General features: G+C 39.5%; 1 protein-coding gene across 11 annotated transcripts in view; it reads right to left on the reverse strand.

Annotated features, from left to right (window-relative positions):
- dnmt3aa (DNA (cytosine-5-)-methyltransferase 3 alpha a) overlaps positions 1 to 20242 on the reverse strand; it is a 78888-nt gene that overhangs the window by 50752 nt on the left and 7894 nt on the right. For all 11 annotated transcript variants that reach the window (XM_084001299.1, XM_084001307.1, XM_084001304.1 and 8 more), the window contains exon 3: positions 7022 to 7129. In XM_084001299.1, the coding sequence (XP_083857425.1) occupies positions 7022 to 7129 (108 nt within the window). The remainder of the gene's footprint in view (positions 1 to 7021; positions 7130 to 20242) is intronic.

Here is a 20242-nt window from a genome sequence, read left to right on the forward strand (position 1 = left end):
TCTGGTAACGTTCTGTTATTATCTCATAGCGTGGTGAATGTGCAGGTCACAACTTCTCCACCAGAGCGTTTTGTGGGAGTTGTTGGATTGTGTATTTGATGAGTTTGATGAGGGAAATCAAGAAATCCCATTAGCCTCCGTAGCGTAGCTCTGAGCAGCTCGCGGCTCTGCTCCGCCGTTCTAAAAACAGCTTGCACCGACAATTAAAGGTAACGAACCTACTGCTGCTATGACTACAGGGATTATGGCAATGGGCCAATTTGCCAAAATGTTGAACTATCCCTTTAAAGACCAAGTAGCTAATCTAATTATCCATTAAACCATCATCATTACTCTAATAATGTGTGCGTGGGTGCGTGTGTGTGCAGGCGAGTGAACCGGTGTGTACTTGTACTGTGTGATAGAGGTGAACAAGTGAGCGAAGGGGAGAGAGAGAGAGAGAGAGAGAGAGAGAGAGAGAGAGAGAGAGAGAGAGAGAGGAGGAAAAAGTGAGCCCCCCCCCCCCCCCCCCTCCCTCTCTGTTCTCTATAGTTAGTGTCACTGACGGCTCCACCCTGAGCCGAGCTCCAACAATGGCTCTATTCCTGGACACACTCCACTCTGTGTGTGTGTGTGTGTGTGTGTGTGTGTGTGTGTGTGTGTGTGTGTGTGTGTGTGTGTGTGTGTGTGTGTGTGTGTGTGTGTGTGTGTGTGTGTGTGTGTGTGTGTGTGTGTGTGTGTGTGTGTGTGTGTGTGGTGTGTGTGTGAGAGAGAGGGAGGGAGGGAGGGAGGGAGGGAGGGAGACACAGTAACAGCAGAGTTCTTGTTCACTGGGCGAGAAGCTTCTGCTACATACTGTATGTACAACCTCAGATAGTAATACTGCAAACTGTGTTCATGGTACTACAGCTACATCGTTACCATGCTACTACTACTGTACTACTACTACTACTACTATTACTACAGCCAATACTACTACTATTACTACTACTAGCCTACTACTCGACATATTGCTACAATTATAACTACTAGCCTACTGCTACTTGATGATTTATTCTGTGTTTTGGTGCTTGATGATTTTAACTGCTGTAAAGTGTCCTTGAGTGGCATGAAAGGCGCTTTCTAAATAAAATATATATTATTATTATTATTATTTTTACTACTAATACTACTACTACTAGTACTAGTACTACTACTACTCGACATATTGCTACAACTATAACTACTAGCCTACTGCTACTACACAACAGCACATACTACTTCAACTCCTACTACACTGTAATACTTCTACTGCTACAACACATACTGCTACAATTACAACGACCAGTACTGCTATTTTTATTCTTATTATTTTGTGTTATTTTGTTGTTTGTCATTTATCTAATTCTGTAAGTTATTGTATTATGTTTTTATTGTCGTATATGAGTGTCTGGACCCCAGGAAGAATAGTCCTTACCAAGGTGAGGACTAATGGGGATCCATAATAAAAACTAAAACTAAAAACAACACATACTGCTGGAGTTACTACTATTACTACTACTACTACTACTGCTGCTACAACACATACTACATCAGCTACTACTACCATTACCACTATGACAACACATACTGATGGAGTTAGTACTACTGCTATAACAATACATACTGCTAAAACTACTTCTACTACTGCTCCAACCATACTGTACATACTGTACTGCTACAACTACTACAGCTATAAAACCATTATCACTGCTTTTCCTTTTACTACTACAGCTACTATTCTGCTAACTGTAAGTACTAATCTTGCTTTTTTACTTGTACTACCTACAGTAATACCTGTGTGACTGTACTGTAGTACTGTGGGTGTCGATGCTACTGAAACTGCAGTAGTACTGAAACTGCAGTAGTACTGCTGCGACTGAAGCACAAACATCAGCTGCAGACACACTGAACCTTTTGTCATCGTGCACTTGTGTTTCATGTGCAGCTGTGTGTGTCGGTGTGTCAGTGTGTCAGTGTGTGTGTGTTACATGTGCTTTTGTGTGTATGACAGGACTGTAATAATCGCGCCCGTCTCGCTCCGACATCAAAGCATGATCAGACCTGTACGCACACGCACACACACACACACACACACACACACACACACACACACACACACACACACACACACACACACACACACACACACACACACACAGTGGGGTGGTTGTTTGATCAGCTATATTGACTTGCTGATTCCACTGCACAGAGTTCAGTCAGCACAAAAGGACACGCACACACACACACACACACACAGGGTGAGCGATGAGAGGATGAATGAAGAGAGAGATATGGAAGAAGAGGAGGAGGAGGAGGAGGAGGAGGAGGAGGAGGAGGAGGAGGAGGAGGAGGAGGAGGAGGAGGAGAAGAAAGAGGAGAGGTGCAGCCAAAGCCCCGACCTGTCAAGTCAGAGTGAATAAAGATACTGTACAGTGTCGTTATGGTAATAATACGGCACAGATTATTATTATTATCATTATTATAATCAGCGGCGTCGGCCTAAAGGTGACTGGACGGTTGCCAGTCCAAACCTCCAGAGGAGAAACACACACAGGGAGTTACACAGTCACCTTGTAAAAGTAAAAATTATACAGGTTAACGGGTTAATACAGCTACTACTGAACTGAACTGAACTGGGAGAAATTTGCATATTTTACTCAGGTCTCCTTAGAAACATGCAAACATGCAAAAATAAAAAAGTCCAGCATGAGCACATGTGAGTGTAGATTGCTTTTTATACCTATTATGGCCTAAAATTCACTTTATATCAGTGCTGATTGTTGTTTTAAAAGATTCAGTTTAGTTTAGTTTAGTTAAAGCAGAAGTAAGCGGAATATTTGGGTTAATATAAGTCTTAAATAGTTATATCTTCCGACGGCAATCACTTATATAGAGTGTTTGGTCTGAAACACGGGTCTGTCAGTCCCTCTGCTCTGCTGTAAGCAGAGGAGAAAACTTTCCGAGGGCGGGGACTGCTAACTCCTTCAGCTGACAAGAAGTTAGCCAAAACGACCAGATCGCTTACTTCTGCTTTAATTCGATTAGCAACAAATGAGATTTACTTTAAATATAAACAAAATACAATGAGGGATGAAGCTAATCGAAAAGGTGTAGGCTGAAGCTCGTGCTTACAATGCCTAGTCTTTTTACAAAAAAAGAAAAGAAAAGAAAAGAGAAAAACATATTCAACGAGGCAATTCTAAAACTACATGTTCTGAGTTAGTTACACCATAAGTTTTCAGAACAAGTTACAGTATTAGTTGATAATAAGCAGCTTAAGACAGACAGCTTCATTTGCCTGTTTTGTCCTGTGACAGTTGAGTTTACGTTTCTGGTTTTAATTCTGTTGTCAATATAATGGTGTAAATAATAATAATTCCCACATAAATCAGCTCTACACATAAAAAAAAGACCAATAACGCAACAGACACTTTAAAGAAACAAGAACAAGAGCCAGCTGAAAAACCTGATGTACTGTATGTCTGGACTGTGTGACCAATGGAAAGTAGAAGTTTAAATATTGAATGTGCTAATTAGCATATTGATGATGTCATTGCATTATATTTGCATTCAGCTCAGTGTCAGCTGGTTTCAGTCCTTTATCTCTTTGCTTCTCTCCCACACTCACAGTATTTTAATTCATTATGATTTCATATTTTAATCTCATTTACATGTCTTAGTTTTTTTGTTTTGTCTCTGTTGTCAGAAAACGGAAAATAAGTGTGAAATATTGATGGAAACGCAGCCCATTGTTACACACACAATGTTTTCCTGTCCTGCTGCTACTTAAAACTTGATGGAGAGCGCTGCTGTTTGACAGAACACGAGACAACAAAAGTGTTGTAATCTGATTTATATTACAGTTAGAGGCCGGTTCATTTGTTTATATCAGCTGCTGTGTGATAGTTGTTGAATGAATGAATGAATGAAAAGGCAAAAAGAGAGGTGTGTGTGTATGTGTGTGTGCGGAGGGAAAGCCCGATCTCGCGGCCGCGGGGCAGCGCTGGCATCGCTCTCTCTCTTCTACAGGAAACAGCTACAGGCACATTAGTCACAAGGTGCTTTATGGGAAAAAAATGTATTTCAAGGGCTCTTAAAAAAGTGAGTAAACCTGGTGACAGACAGGTGGGAAACGCCGTCTGCCTGTAAACGCCACCTGATGATGTAATGGAAGCCGTAAACGGGAATTCATTCTGAAAGAGCAGCAGCCAATAGGGAAACTCCGACACTCAGCCTCACGGGCCGAGCAGGTGAATACTGACTATGTACGTATTGTTTTGACATTTTAAATATCAAAGGTTCATTATTATAATTATATATATGTGAAATGTCTTCATATGTTATATTATTCTCTTCTATTTCCATATTTGACGTCCTGTGTTGAAGTCTGGGGAAATGTTTATAAAACAAACACAGATCCTATAATCAATCTTCAAATAAGAGTAATTAGAATAATAAACAAAGTGTGCTACTGTATTGTGAACCTACAGTACCAACCCACTATTTATAAGATCTTATGCTTTACAATTTTCAGATATCGTGTTCCTAAAGACAATGGAAATCCTTTTTCGAGTAAAGAATAACAGCCTTCCAGTTTGTATTCTTCACAGTTATTTAAATTAAGAAAAGGAAACTATAATTTAAGAGGGTTATATTGATTTTCGCAAATGTGTAAAGTGAGAACTAATATAAAATACAAATGTGTTTCAGTCTTGGGAGTTAAAATGTGGAAGAAGCTCAGTGATGAGTTGAAGTCATGTAGTTCTTTATTGAGTTTTAAGAAAGGCTAAACTGTTCACCCAAAATGGTTGATTTTGATATTGGTGTTGTGTTACCGAAATAAACAATTTCATTCATTCATTCATTCATTCATTCATTCATTCATTCATTCATTCATTCATTCATTCATACAATGTAATGTATGTTAGGATATGATGTAGTTTAACTAACTATTCTTCCCATTTTTCAGTGCAGTATAGTAATAATTGTGGATTATAATGATGCCATGTATGGATGTAACGGTTGTCGGTGCCCAGGGACTATAGCTAAATCTGGCACAATTTATGTATCAAGTGTTGTCCCTGTTAAATAGACTAAATAAACTAAACTACAAGATTGTGTTGAAGATTTTGACTGCAACTCCCAGGTTGCATCAACTGCTCTTGGTAATTCAGCTACGGCAAAGCGTTTTCTATTCACACACCAGCTACAAGTCTCATGGGTATTGTACAGTATTAGTTTTTTTGCAATAAAATAAATAACTTTAATATTATTTAGGCCAAGTTTAATAATCTTATCAAATCTATATCAATAATCTGTCTATGTCTGCTAGAATTTAGACTACTTGTAATCACACAGTAGCAGGCCTACTGTAGGTCTCCAGATTCAGAAATGTATGCACATTTTACACTTGTGCCACAACATCGACCATTTAAAGTTAAGTTCATGCTAATAAGATAAGTCAGGATCTTCCATCTGTACAGTTAAACGGGGCATTCTGCCAAGATATTGCAGGATTTAGAGCTCTCCATTAAAAATTAGAGACAAAAATAAGATTATAAAATCATACATGTATTGATATGAGCCCCATGTTTCTGTAGGAAGTAACACTGATGATATAATCCCATTAAAAACATTAAGAAATGTGTTATTTATTTGTGCTTTAAGGACAAAGTCAAGACAGTTTTGTGGCTTGAAGGCAGATGTCAGATCAGTTGTTCCAGTCAGACTGTTTCCCAGCTGTTAGCAGGTGTGTGTGTGTGTGTGTGTGTGTGTGTGTGTCTGTTGAAGGTGTGTGTTTCAAGAAGCTTGTTTACATTTCCAAAATAAAACTGTTCTTGTCATCTAGTTAATTCATCGTCCCTCCTCCTGATCTACTGTAACAAGAAGTGAGAGACAGAGAGACGTGTGGGTGGAGGCCAACAGTCATCTATGGCTCCTCACTCGCTGCTCTGAAACCGACTGACGGCGGCGGTGGTTCAGGTCGGAGGAGGATCTGATTAAAATTCCTCGGATTCGGTTTGAAATCATCATCTCCATCATCGTTGTAAATCGCTGATCGCTTTAGAAGATTCTGCTTTTGACTTTTCAAGCAAAGAGGGCGATAACGGCGTGGAGGAGCGTGGAAAAACGCGGGGGTTTGGAGTCATGTTGATAAGAGTGAGACTGATGATGACAAGGTTGAAAACGACGATGAGGAAATGAAGCTAACGGCTGCTGCTGCTGCTGCTGGAGAGCGCACGTACATGCATCAGGGGGGATGAATTTCTTTTTTACAGTACAAGGTGTATTAGTGTAACATGAAAGCACCAGCTCTGCAAAAACTCAAAACCTTTCCAAGAATATTTGTCTTATTTCTTGTCAAAATGTCTAATTTCTAGTCAAAACTAATCTCTTTCCACTTAAAACAAGACTCGTGACCTAAAAATTTACTTGTTTTTAGAAAATTTTCACTTGTTTCAAACTAATTTTCACTTGAAATAAGTAGAAAAATCTGCCAGTAAAAGGAAGTTTTTTGTGCTTGTACATAATAAGAAAGAAAAACTTGCTCCACTATCAGATTTTTCTACTTATTTCAAGTGAAAATAGGCTTGAAATAAGTAAAAAATGTCTAAAAACAAGCTACTTTTTTATGTGATGAGTCTTATTTTAGGTATAATGAGATTTGTTTCAACTAGAAATGACATTTTGACTAGAAATAAGACAAATATTCTTGGTAAGATTTTGAGTTTTTGCAGTGAGGAGCTGCTGCGAGGAGGTGAGACCTCACACTCAGGTGTGACACTTAATTACTGGAGCGTGTCCTCGGATATCCATTAATATAGACATTAAAAAAAACTGAGCTGAGTGTGATTGACAGCTGCATGAATGTGAGTTAAAGCGCTCCAGTAAAGCAGCAGCGCATGCACACGTCGTCAGGTAGGAATCAATCATTCATTCAATCAATCAGTCAGTCAGTCACTCACTCCACTGTGGGATTTCACAGCATCAAAAGCACTAGTGATAAATTACAAGAACTCACAGGAAGCAGCTGTTTGCGTTTCCTGCCCGGGCGGCCCACTCTGCGCTTGGCGCGGGGGCTCGCTGGCGTCCCCTCCTCCGGACTGTCCTGGTCCGCTCCATCTTCACTCTGAGAGAGAGAAAGAGACAGAAACAGAGAGAGGCCACATCAAAAACACACACAGAGACGATCAAACGACTGTATATGAAGTTATAATTGATGTCAGCAGCAGCAGCAGCGGCGAGGACCCGCATTAAAGCAAACAGGGATCCAAGGCCATGTGGTTTAGAAGTTCTCCCTGGGGGAGGATGGGGGGGAGGAGAGGGGAGGGGGGGGTGAAGACTGGGAAACACAGAGACTCAAATGAACTAAGAGGGAGCAACGTACTGGTGATAGTTTCCAATTGCAGTTTTGAGAAAAAGCCAAATTTCACAGTTTTTTTTTACGACCTTTTCCACCACAGATGAAGATGAAGTTAAACTTGAGACCAATTAAAAAACAAACTACTTTGAAAAGAAACGCCTGAAAAATCCTTAAACAAAAGCAACTTTCCCAAACTTAGAAATGGGCAAAATATGAAAGAGAGAAATAAAAAAACAGTAAATTATGTGTTTACAGATATGAAATCCAGCTGTGTTTAGTAAAACAGACAGGACACATGTTGTAGCAGCAGCAGCAGCAGCAGCAAACCTGAGCCTGCATCTGCAGAACAAAGAGAAACTAAAAATCTGTTTCACTCATTCAACTTAAATGGATAGTTCAACATTTTGGCAAATTGGCCCATTGCCATAATCCCTATAGTCATAGCAGTAGGTTTGTTACCTTTAATTGTTGGTGCAAGCTATTTCTAGAACGGCGGAGCAGAGCCGTGAGCTGCTCAGAACTAAGGAGGCTAATGGGATTTCTTGGTTTCCTTCATCAAACTCATCAAATACACAATCCAACAACTCCAAAACGCTCTGGTGGACAAGTTGTGACCTGCACATTCACCACGCTATGAGATAATAACACAACGTTACCAGACAGAGTTGTTTTAGAGGCAAATGCAGAGTCTGCTTGCTGAAAAGCTGCCCCCGATGGGAACACGCATCAGCGGTTTTGCATGAATTTACCTCTAAAACAACTCTGTCTCGTATCATTCTGTTATTATCTCATAGCGTGGTGAATGTGCAGGTCACAACTTGTCCACCAGAGCGTTTTGGAGTTGTTGGATTGTGTATTTGATGAGTTTGATGTTGGGAAACCAAGAAATCCCATTAGCCTCCGTAGCGTAGCTCTGAGCAGCTTGCGGCTCTGCTCCGCCGTTCTAAAAATAGCTTGCACCGACAATTAAAGGTAACAAACCTACTGCTAAGACTATAGGGATTATGGCAATGGGCCAATTTGCCAAAAATGTTGAACTATCCCTTTAAATAATTCACCAAGGTTATTTTTATGAAAACCTTGATAACATTATGCTCGTCTGTATGTGAAGCTTTGATCTCAGCAGTTTTTTTTTTTTTTTTTTTTTGTAAAAACAGCTTCCTCTGCTCGTCAGAGACAAAGTGGTGTGGGTGCAGCAGCAGCAGCAGCAGCAGCAGCAGCAGCAGCAGCAGGGGAGTGGAAGAACAGCAGTGGTGTAATTTTACAGCGAGATACGGCACCAAAATAGCTCATAGCTGCACCTGTGTGTGGTCAAGATCAATGTAAAAAAAAAAAAAAGAAAGAAAGAAAAGAAAAAACCCTGAGAGGAATCGACTGCCTGATGAGATTTACAGAACGAGCCGAGATAACATCTGCTGCCAACATTTCTGTCTTCCCTCATTTTTAATTTGTGTTCACAGACTTTACTTTTTTTTTATTCCAGACATGTGAAGTTGATCTCAATCGAAAGAGACTTTTTGACTTCAACTTCAACTTTCTGCCTCGTGACTTGTGGGGGATGATTTGATATCCTCCCTCTGGGCAAAACATTTATAATTATGTCATAAAAAGTCTTTCTTTCATTCATTCATTCATTTCCTCTGTGGCGATCTGACAGCAGCCAGTCATGTTAGGGAAAGTTTGACAGACGAAAAAGATGCTGATACCACATTTTACACAATGTTTCTGGATGTAGAAACTCCTCTGAGATAATAAAAAAAGAGTTAACACCATAATAACATGTTGATGCAAATTCCTTTTTTTAAACACACAGTATCTGATTGCAGCCGCCAGTGGTTTGTTAATCAAAACAATAGTGGAAGATGTACAGTATTTTGAATTTAATGATGTTGTGAAAGAGCGCGGCGGGATCGTGGGAGTTGCTCTCTTCATCATCATCATCATCATCATCACCACCGGCCAATAAAAATCGATCTCACTTGGCTGCAGTAATGTTCAGTAAATGTGTTAAACCACAAACACTGTGGCTACTTCTGCTGCAAAGGGGAAGTGATGCAACTGACAGGCGCCCGAAATGGAGACAGCAGCGCTTTAGTGTAATAAAATAAAGGATTTCTGTAGATTTGAAAGTAATTGCAAAATAAATTGGGATATTGCAATGATTGGTCTCTTAATTTATAGACATTTAAATGTGGAAAAGTTACACATTTTAACTTAAACTGTTGTTTTTTGATGCACAGTCTGTTATATTGACATTTGGCCCATACTGTAGTGTGAAACAGTTTGCTGGAAATGAATCAGCTCAGAGTTGCAACCAGTCAGATGGCGCCGCAATGGAGAATGGACTACAACGTCCTGACAGATTGATGTGTCAACAAAACAAGGTTATTTTTACAAGCTGTCGTTATGAAATGAGCTACCAGTGGAATACGTCCTTACTCCTTATTACACAATTGGGTAACATCCCTTTAAAGTAGGGGTGTCAAACTCATTTTACTGTAGTTCAGGGGCCACAAACAGCACAATTTGATCTTAAGTGGGTCGGACCAGTAAAACAATATAGCCTATAAATAAAAATAACTTTTCACTTATACATTATAAATATGTTTACAGTTAATGAACTATCCTTTTACAAAACATATTATGAACAACCTGAAATTTCTTGATTAAAATATGTGCACAAATTTTCACACTTGACGAATTCATCCTGAGGGCCGGATTGGACCCTCGGCCAGGTTCGCACTTTTGACGCCCCTGCTTTTAAGGTACAGTAGAGTAGGAGAATAGTAAGAAAAGTCCTGTAAAAGTGTTTTAACAGGATTGGTGATGCTTTGGTGAAAAAGCATTTAATAAATTGGTTGCAATGGGAGTGTGAAGAGGATTTTAAGCAATAAAGTAAAAAATAATGCTCCAGAAAAAGATCTAGGCTCAGACCATTTTACAACAAATACAAAATAAGTGATTATTTTGTGATTAATCAGCCATTACTGATAAAGTTGTTCTCAGGGCACTGACTCAGAAATTGGAGATTTTTCTCTGACGATCTTCATTCTGAAACTGATACCAACCAAGATAAATTTCCCATCGTATGATATAAATAGAAACTGTGTTAAAATATGTCACATCCTGAAAATGAGGCCTTTTTTACTTCTGATAATTCACTAAACACAAACTTTTAATCGGCCTAAACCAAAAAAAAAGGGATCAAAACGTATATCATGACCTTTTAGTTTTTACAGGTGTGTGAAACAACGACTCTGTTCCTCCTCTGCCTCTGTGTCTGTTGACGGCGACAGTGTTTTGTAGCTTTAATGACATAAGGATAAATAATTAATGTGAGCAAAAAGAGCCACTACATCAATGAAGAGACAGTGGTTTATAAAGGGGGAAGGAGAGGGTGTGAATCATGTTTGGTGCATGATACAAAAAAATCCACTCATTCACACTCAGATTAAATGTGAGTGGTGTTTTTTTTTTTGTTTTTTTTTATTGTGTGCGTGTATTTCTGTGTGAACACTGCAGTGCTGAACTGGAGTAGAAGGTGACTCCACTTGAGTGGTGTTTTTTTGTTTCTACTCTGAGCTGTAAATCTGCTGCACAGTATTATAGTCATAGCCATAATCTCTGCATTGATACAATCCCCCAGTAATGTGAAGGTCTGATCAAAACCCAGATCAGATCCACACTTTTCTATTTTTACATCGACTCTGAGCGATGTTTAAAGAAAGAAGCCAAAGAAAACGATCGACACCTGCTGCTCCTGAGTGAAGACGTCCAGACTTTAACCTCGTTTAATCGTCAGAGATTCGTCCTGTTGCTTTAAGAGCACCGAAGCCGGCTGCAGTGTTTTTTTTCTTTTTTACTCCAGGCCTTTTTATTCATATTTGAACGCTCTTCATGTGCAAGCGTACAGCCTCGGGGCAGAAAATAAATGAATGTCACTGTTAAAAAAAGGAGAAAACATTAAGACTCTTGTGTTGCGGAAGTGAACCGAGCAGCTTTAAAATCACCAGTCAGAGGGAATATTGTTTTTAATTGCTCGAGACGTTAAGAGCTTTAACAGTGGAAAGTGTTGTACTGTACATATACAGGAAGTCTGATGATTTCTACCAGAGAGGAAACAAAAATTGGAAACGAAGGGGTGTGACAAATTTCCCACAATACACCAGAGGCAATAGCAAAGATGGCTGCACAACCAATGACAGAAACACATAAATGTTGGTATTTCGCCATCAATTAGGATTTTAAAATCACTTTATACTGCTTTCAATCTTGTGTCTGTATATTATATTTTCAGTTTTTTAATTACTTTGTATGACATTTGTTTGTCACTGACGTTACACTGTTGTTGCTGATTTGAAATGATTGTGATAATGTGATTTATTCTTGATAGATGAAGTGTATATCTTCTAAAACCTTCCCAACATATACAATTAAACCACACTTAACCTTTACAAACTGTGTATTCAGGCTTAAACACAAACACATTGAGTGGTATTGAACAATATTGAGGGTTTTTGTTTCAAATTTTCAACCTTGGTCAGTTTAACAGAAACACATGTTCGAGGGGATTTCATGCATAAGAGCGTCCAATATATTACTCAGTCACTAATATTAGGTATGGTTGCCTCTGACACGGATCAATGCGTTAAGACACTGTTGCATACTTTCGTTGCACATTGGAAGACATAGAGGTTTTTAACTTGATATCCACTTTTATCTTTATTTTGTATGTTTGTATATAGCCTTGCCTCTTTTGCACACTCTTTTGGGCCGGTGTTGCCCACTGTTTGGCATTTATTGTCTTGCAAATGTCCGTTTCTGTCTCATGTCTGTGGGTATTTTAGGGAGCATTTGAATTGATTGAATAAAGATTTACAAACAATCAAACAAACAAACCAGCATGGATTCATTTCAGCTGGGTAACTGGGACTCAGTATGTGATTATTGCACCTGGTCAAAGGTCAAACGTGATTACTGATGTGTATGAATAGGAATAAAAAGAGGAATGCAGGGTTCGACAATAACGGTTGCCCGATTGCCCGGGGCAAGTAAAAATTACCGGCGGGCAGGTAGAACCTGCGCGGACTTGCCCGGTCGGGCAAGCACCGACTCAGATTTTATTATTTTTTATTTTCGGACTTTTTATGCATTTATTTTGAAAGGACAGCTGGAGAGAGACGGGGGGAGAGGGGGGGTTGACGCGGAGCAAAGGCACTGTCAGGTGGGATCGAACTGGGTCGCTGCAGCGGGTGCTCTACCAGGTGAGATAGGTACGTCGCTCGCGGCTCGCCGTAATCGGCGATTTCACCGAGCATTTCACTGACGGTGAGCGGCCTGACGCTGCTTCACCGCCGCTGTTTCAGACTCGGGGCAGACGCACCGTTTAGTTACCATACCGACGAGCTAACGTGCCCTTTTTAGGTTATAATCCTGTTGTCAATAAACACACGTGGAGACGGCGCTACAACCAGGGGTGTGAAACATGCGGCCCGCGGGCCAAAACCGGCCCAACAGTGGGTCCAATCCGGCCCTCAGCAAGTGTGAAAATTTTAAATTGCACATATTTTTATCAAGAAATTTCAGGTGGTTCATAATATGTTTTGTAAAAGGATAGTTCATTAACTGTAAACATCTTAATAATGTACTAAAACAGAGGAAAAATAGAAATTTTAAAATATATGTATAGGCTATCATGATATTGTTTTACTGGTTAGGCCTACTTGAGATCAAATTGTGCTGTTTGTTACCCCTGAACTAAATTGAGTTTGACACACATGATTGGCTGTTTGCCTGTCACTGTTGTTTCAATGTCCCACATCCTTGAGTTTTACAGGGGCAACTCAATAAACTAGAGTAACATGGAAAAGTCTAGGCTATTTCAAGTCAAATGGCCCCAACCAAGTATTGAGAGCATATAGATGGACATGAACATTTTCATATTCAAAATTATTTTTTAAATTGGTCTTTTCTAATATATATATATATATATATATATATATATATATATATATATATATATATATATATATATATATATATATATATATATATATATATATATATATTTTAGATACTGCATTAATACTGAAGCTAAATTGTCCACTGCAGCATGTGAATGCAATGAAAAGAATAAAATCTGATTGGAGGAGCCAGCTATCTGTTAAAATGTTGTCCAGGTTAATGTTTTAGCCATTAAAAGGCCCTTCAGTTCAAGATTTCAACTGTGATCGGGCATTAAACAGGTGGCTCACCTGTTCAGATAGGGCATGGAGGGTGTAACTGCTACTGGTCAAATAATGTGAAATAGCAGTTAATTTTACATGTCTGCAATGATTGCCATTTAAATGCAATTATAGATAATAATAAATACTGCTTTCTGAAGAAAGAAGTGTTGTGTAGTGTTGTGTATAGTCAACAGGAAGGATTTTAGTAAGATATAAGTCATGAGCGAAAGTATGCACCACACAACCAGAAAAAAAAAACCTAGGCAGGGCAAGTAAGAATTTAGATGGGGCAAGTAGATTTGAAAAGTACTTGCCCGACAGGGCAAGTACGAAAAAACCTTAACGTCGGACCCTGGAATGTGCCTGAAAACCAAATTATTCCTACTTTATGGACGATAGGTGTATTTTCATGACTGATATGGCAGCACACGATGACGATAATGACGTCCAAATGTATCTACAAGTCCAGCAGCAGTGAAATAGTTGAACTTTTTCAACACTTCAGGCCCGTATGACGGCGCATCACAGTGCAGCGGCGGTGGTGGTGTCTCGTTTCGCTGGGGGACAACTGAAGGGGGTCCGACTGAGGAACGGGATTGGGCAACACGTCACGCTTCATTCTTCCTCTTTCACCATCGCATACTTGAAAATATGAAAATATGAAATATGAAAGCTGCGGCTCTCGCTCCTGTGGTCTCTATATTATGGACCGACACAGGGGTTCATTTCTGTGGTTTTTGGCAGCAGCAGCGTGTGTGGTTTCTGAAACTATGCTGTAACCAACGTACAGTAATGTCAGACTGTCACCGTTGAACTTCGTCTACTCACTTTGCTGACTGTAACGTGCTGTGGTTCTGGTGATCACTGCAAAAACTCAAAATCTTACCAAGAATTTTTGTCTTATTTCTAGTCAAAATGTAATTTCTAGTCAAAACTAATCTCATTATACCTAAAATAAGACTCATCACATTAAAAAAGTAGCTTATTTTTAGACATTAACTTATTTCAAGCCTATTTTCACTTGAAATAAGTAGAAAAAATCTGATAGTGGAGCAAGTTTTGTCTTTCTTATTATGTACAAGCACAAAAAATGTCCTTTTACTGGCAGATTTTTCGGTAACGCTTAAGATCCTTGTAATAAGCGTTAGTTAATAGATAATAAGGCCCTTATAAGTCCTAATAAGATCCTTATTAACATTATTCTGCATTTATAAGATAATATAAGTGTTACTAATGCCAGACTATAAGAGATTAATAAGAACGTATGAGAAACTTGTTAACAGTTTGTAGATGCTTAAGAACATTAGCCTCACATTGACTTAACTAACCCACAATTATGTCTTTGTCACGTCTTTATTAATCATATTTTTTACTTATTTCAAGCCTATTTTCAGTTGAAAAAAGTAGAAAAATCTGATAGTGGAGCAAGTTTTTCTTTCTTATTATGTACAAGCACAAAAAAACTTCCTTTTTTTCTGGCAGATTTTTCTACTTATTTCAAGTGAAAATTTGTTTGAAACAAGTGAATCTATCTAAAAACAAGTTCATTTTTAGGTGATGAGTCTTGTTTTTAGTGGAAAGAGATTAGTTTTGACTAGAAATTAGATATTTTGACAAGAAATAAGACAAATGTAATATTCTTGGAAAGATTTTGAGTTTTTGCAGCGTGATGATTACTGCAGAAGCTACGTTCACTGTGTGTTTTGCTGCCTGTTCGATACTGTACATACTAGTGTGTTTGTGTGTGTGTCTCTAAGTGTGTGTGTGTGTGTGTGTGTCTCTAAGTGTGTGTGTGTGTGTGGCCTCCTCTCCTGCGCTCACACAGACAGTCTAACAGGTTTCACATCACACTGACTGAACCCTCTGAGGTTAATAACGAGACCTGCTCCCTCCTCCTCCTCCTCCTCCTCCTCCTCCTCCGCTGTCACAGCCGTGTTTCCATTAATGTCCTCTGTCCTCCTCCCTCTTGTCGCCGTGACAGTGGAGTGGTTACTAAGGTGCAGAAACTGCTTAGCAACTGTCTCCGACTGGGGGCCGACCGACGCTGTGCTGTGCTGACTAAACATTCTGATGTCACTTCCCTGACGATCAGCATAGCAACCAGCCAGAACGGGGACCAGCTAATGGGGCCTGGTGCTTGGTGGTGGTGTGTCGGCCATATGCCCGAGCAGGGTTTCTGCAGGTACCAGCAAATCTAATTTAATGCTTTTTAATGCCCTTTTTAATGCCATTTCAAACATTTTTAATGCCCGTGACTGCAAATACTATACGTGTGCATACATACACTTACCTATATACACATACACACCCAATTACTTGGTTCTGCATGTTTATCACACCAATAGGGGTGCACCGACTGCAATTTTCTGGCCAATCACCGATTTTTAAATAGCCTGACCTGCCGATTCCGATTAATTTAGAAAATTCTCCATTTCTTCAATCTCACTGTATTAATCAATCAATTTTTTAATGCCTTTGAGAATCGGATTTAATGCCTTTTAATGCCATTTAAGGCCTTAATTTTAGCAAAATATATTTAATGACTTTTCATGCTTTTTAATGACCTGCAGAAACCCTGCCGAGTCACGACGACGCACACACATGTTTTCACGCCGTCAACAACTGGGGCTCGGTCATGTGATCAAAGTGCAACAAAAAGGCGCAGAGGAGAGGAGAGAAGAGGAGAGCGCAGCGTGGCGGTGGCCGTGGCGATGATGATGGCGGCGGTGGCGGTGGCGGTGCTGGAAAACCACTCACATCTTTTCAAGAATATGTCAACACACACACACACACACACACACACAGATGCACAGAGAGAGAGAGACACACACACACACACTGGGGCCAATCTGTCCATATATCTTTGGTCTATTTCTGTCTCCCGGCAGGTTATTTTAGGCTGCTGCAGTTGCTAAGCGACCAGACTGCAAACCAGGCGGGCAGAGGAGGATCCCATCATCAGCAGACGGCTTGTCCCCTTTCTTTCTTTCTTTCCCTCTTTCTTTCTTTCCTTCCTTCGTTCCCCCATCCCCTCGTCCTCCTCCTCTTCCTCTCTGTATCTCTCTCCCTCTCTCCTTTCTTCTGCCTCCCTCGTCTCCGGCTTTTTCTCTGAATTTCACTTTGAATCCACCACTCGTCTGATCACGGCTTTATAAAGCTGTCAACAGAATTTTCTTTTAAAAAAAAAAGCCTCTTTTATCTGCATTCGGCCTCCAAACCGACTTTAAACACATCTGTATTACAGCTACAGATGTCTATGTTAATAATCAGTAATCCTCCTCCCTCTTCACCTTCACACACAGTTATACGAGCTGCTCCACACACACACACACACACACACACGCGCGCTCTCCGACATGACGAGGATGTTCTTCAAACTGTCTCAGGCGTTTACGACATTTACTGTACGCAGCATTAATGTTGGCACTTGACAGCCGCGGCCTCAGAGGGGAAAGATGACCTAAGTCCTCAGAGATGGTGCTTCGCTCTGCTTGGCGGCGGTAGTGCTGCTGGTGGTGGTGGTGGTGGTGGTGCGTTAAAAAGGAAAAGGAGCGGCGCTTAAAATAGGATCAATGTTCGAGTTATTAAAAAATGATAGACATGTATGGGCCTAAATAAAGAGGTCAATAAAGCCCCGAGCCCTGTGGCGTGATGTTTCAAAGCCTGCACACATGGAAATTCATGTTACAAATATGAGTTTAGAGCCAAAGGCAAATTATTTTATTCAAATATTCTTAATTTATCCGTCTTGTCTATTTTAGACTTTGAAATTATTTCTGAGCATTGCTTCTTAAAGGGATAGTTCAACATTTTGGCAAATTGACCCATTGCTATAATCCCTATACAGTAGTTTTAGCAGTATGTTCGTTACCTTTAATTGTCGGTGCAAGCTATTTTTAGAACGTCGGAGCAGAGCCGTGAGCTGCTCAGAGCTACGCTACGGAGGCTAATGAGATTTCTTGGTTTCCCTCATCAAACTCATCAAATACACAATCCAACAACTCCAAAACACTCTGGTGGACAAGTTGTGACCTGCACATTCACCACGCTATGAGATAATAACAGAACGTTACGAGACAGAGTTGTTTTAGAGGTAAATTCATGCAAAACAGCTGATGCGCGTTCCCGTCGGGAGCATTTTTTCTGCAAGCAGACTCTGCATTTGCCTCTAAAACAACTCTGTCTCTTAACGTTCCGTTATTATCTCATAGCGTGGTGAATGTGTGCCAAAATGTTGAACTATCCCTTTAAGCTCACACTCAAACCAAAACTGAATAAACCGAACAACAAACAGGGATTTTTCACTTTTTTCATTCTCCTTTCATTTTGTTTGTTTCGCGGGATTAAGACGTTATTTCGACGAGTGGGTGACACCGGTAAAGTGAGCCCACCTTATACCTTTTTTTTTTTTTTTTTAAAACAGCGGCTTCTGTCATATTTATTATGTCATTATAAGTGAAATAAGTCAAAAACCTCCACCTCCACCTTTTATTCTCCTACAGTAACTTGCCATGTCTTTTTTTCAAACACCGTGACTCACTCTGATTTCTTTCTTTGAGAAAAACACAGAAAGAGAGAGAGAAAGAGAGTTAAAGTCTCAGGAAGTTAAAAAATAAAAAGCACAACAAACTCTATATGAGGGAAACGTTGTGCGCTTTGGCCCGTTGCCACCGTGTGAATGTGGAAGTAAGAGAGTAACACGGCTCTTTATATCGCGGGCGGCGGCGGCGGCGCTGACTATAGAATGAACTTCAAACTTCTCGCAGATTTACGAGGGGCTGCCCTGGGGGGGCGGGGGGCAAATGAAAGGAGGCATTTTTCACCTTGTGTACGTCTGACTGTGTGGTAATGTGTGCATTTGTGTGTCTATATGTATGTGTGTGTGTGTGTGTGTGCACGCATGCTCATTTGTGTAAAGTAGACGAGAAAGAAAAAAAAGAAAAACAGTTTGAGAGTGGAAACCCTGCACTCGTCGTCTCACCTGCATGTGGTCGGATGAGTGCGAGGAATGCAGAGCAGCTTGTAGCGAATGTAAATAAATAACTTTAAGTTTAATTATTACAAACACACACACACACAGACACGGGGGTCCGGGTTGCCAGATCTTCTGTGTGTGTGTGTGTGTGTTTGTGTGTGTTTGTTGGCTAAAAACAGCTCTGGAGTGCACGCGGAGAAGCCAAAAGTAGTAGTGGTAATGATAGCCGTAGTAAAAGAGGCAGTGGTGGTGGTTGTAATAATATCTGTGGCTTCAAAAATAACGGTTGTAGTATTTCAATCTGTTAATAATAGAAGCAGCGATCATCACAGGAACAGCAGAGACAGTAGAAGTTGTAGTAGTAGTTGTAGTCGTTGTAGTACTGTAGTTGTAGTAGTGGTGATGCACTCTGTGGTGATACTGGCACTTAAATGTAGCTATTTCCTTTTTATAGGTATTTTCATTTCTACTTATTAAACTATTTACAGAGGGAAATAATGAATGTTTTATGTGAAAACATTTATGCGATGACTGAACTTCCTGCATAACAACCGAGGCTGCCAAAATAGCAGCTTTTGGTATTTCAATATGTTTAATAACTCAAGCAATAACTAATTAATAGCAGTGATAATACAGTACACTATCACTACCTTTTTATGGTTGTTTAAAGTTTAAATCTGCATTATTTACAGTGCCAGAGGGGAAACGTGTGCATGTACGGTATTTAATGACTCTACATCCTGCAAACAAACATTAGCTCCACACGGTAATGACCTCCATAAAACTAATGTTGAACCGTGATTTACACGACGCTGCAGTTCATTCATTAGTTAGTAAGATCTAGTTACTAAGTGCATGTGATGTACAACACTTAAATAGTGCTTATGCATTAATGCACCAGTAACTTAACACTCAAAAAAAAGGGACCAGTCATCAAAATAAGAGCCTGCTGTTATGAGTTGATCTGTTTGTATGGAGTGTAAAGAGTGACAATATGTTATGCCCCCCTTTCTCTGTATTGAATACACTGATATATTGATGAGTTCATTTGCAAAAGCAGATAAACGCCATTTTATTCTTTGCATAGTGTTGTTTTCAATAAAGCTTCTTTTTTTTTTGAGATACTTCTGTTTTGTTACGTCTCATCTCTTTGGTCAAAGCCACTCAACTTTGGTTTGACTTATATGACCTGGTGTAAATGATAATAAAAAAATCTTTGAAAAATCCCTGAAAATTAAAAAAAAAACGAAGTTATCTGCTTTTGAAAATGAACTATTCTATATTATCTTAAATACACCTATGTACTATATTTAACCTCACTTTATTAGTATGAGTTATTTTAATATTTACTTGTTGGAAATTTATCATATTTGGTTTTCAGCCTCTTTTTAATGTCTTCATTTTATCAATCTCGTTTTTTTTACGTGGGTTTTACGTGGGTGGTTTTGATCAAACTTTTTTTTTTACATCTTTCAAAGACACTTAATTGCATATTTTGTATGAAATGCACGCACCAACTTAGATCAAATACTGTATTTGCTAATAAGTCTTTTAATTTATTGTTTCTATTTTTGAACACTTTCATTTTGACACACAGTGTTGTTGATTGGGCACCTTCCTGACTCCATACATGTATCTTTAATCTTATATAGTATTTCCATAACATTTTGATTGCAG

This window comes from Trachurus trachurus (assembly GCF_905171665.1).
Source record: "Trachurus trachurus genome assembly, chromosome: 24".
In the NCBI taxonomy this organism is placed as follows: Eukaryota; Metazoa; Chordata; class Actinopteri; order Carangiformes; family Carangidae; genus Trachurus; species Trachurus trachurus.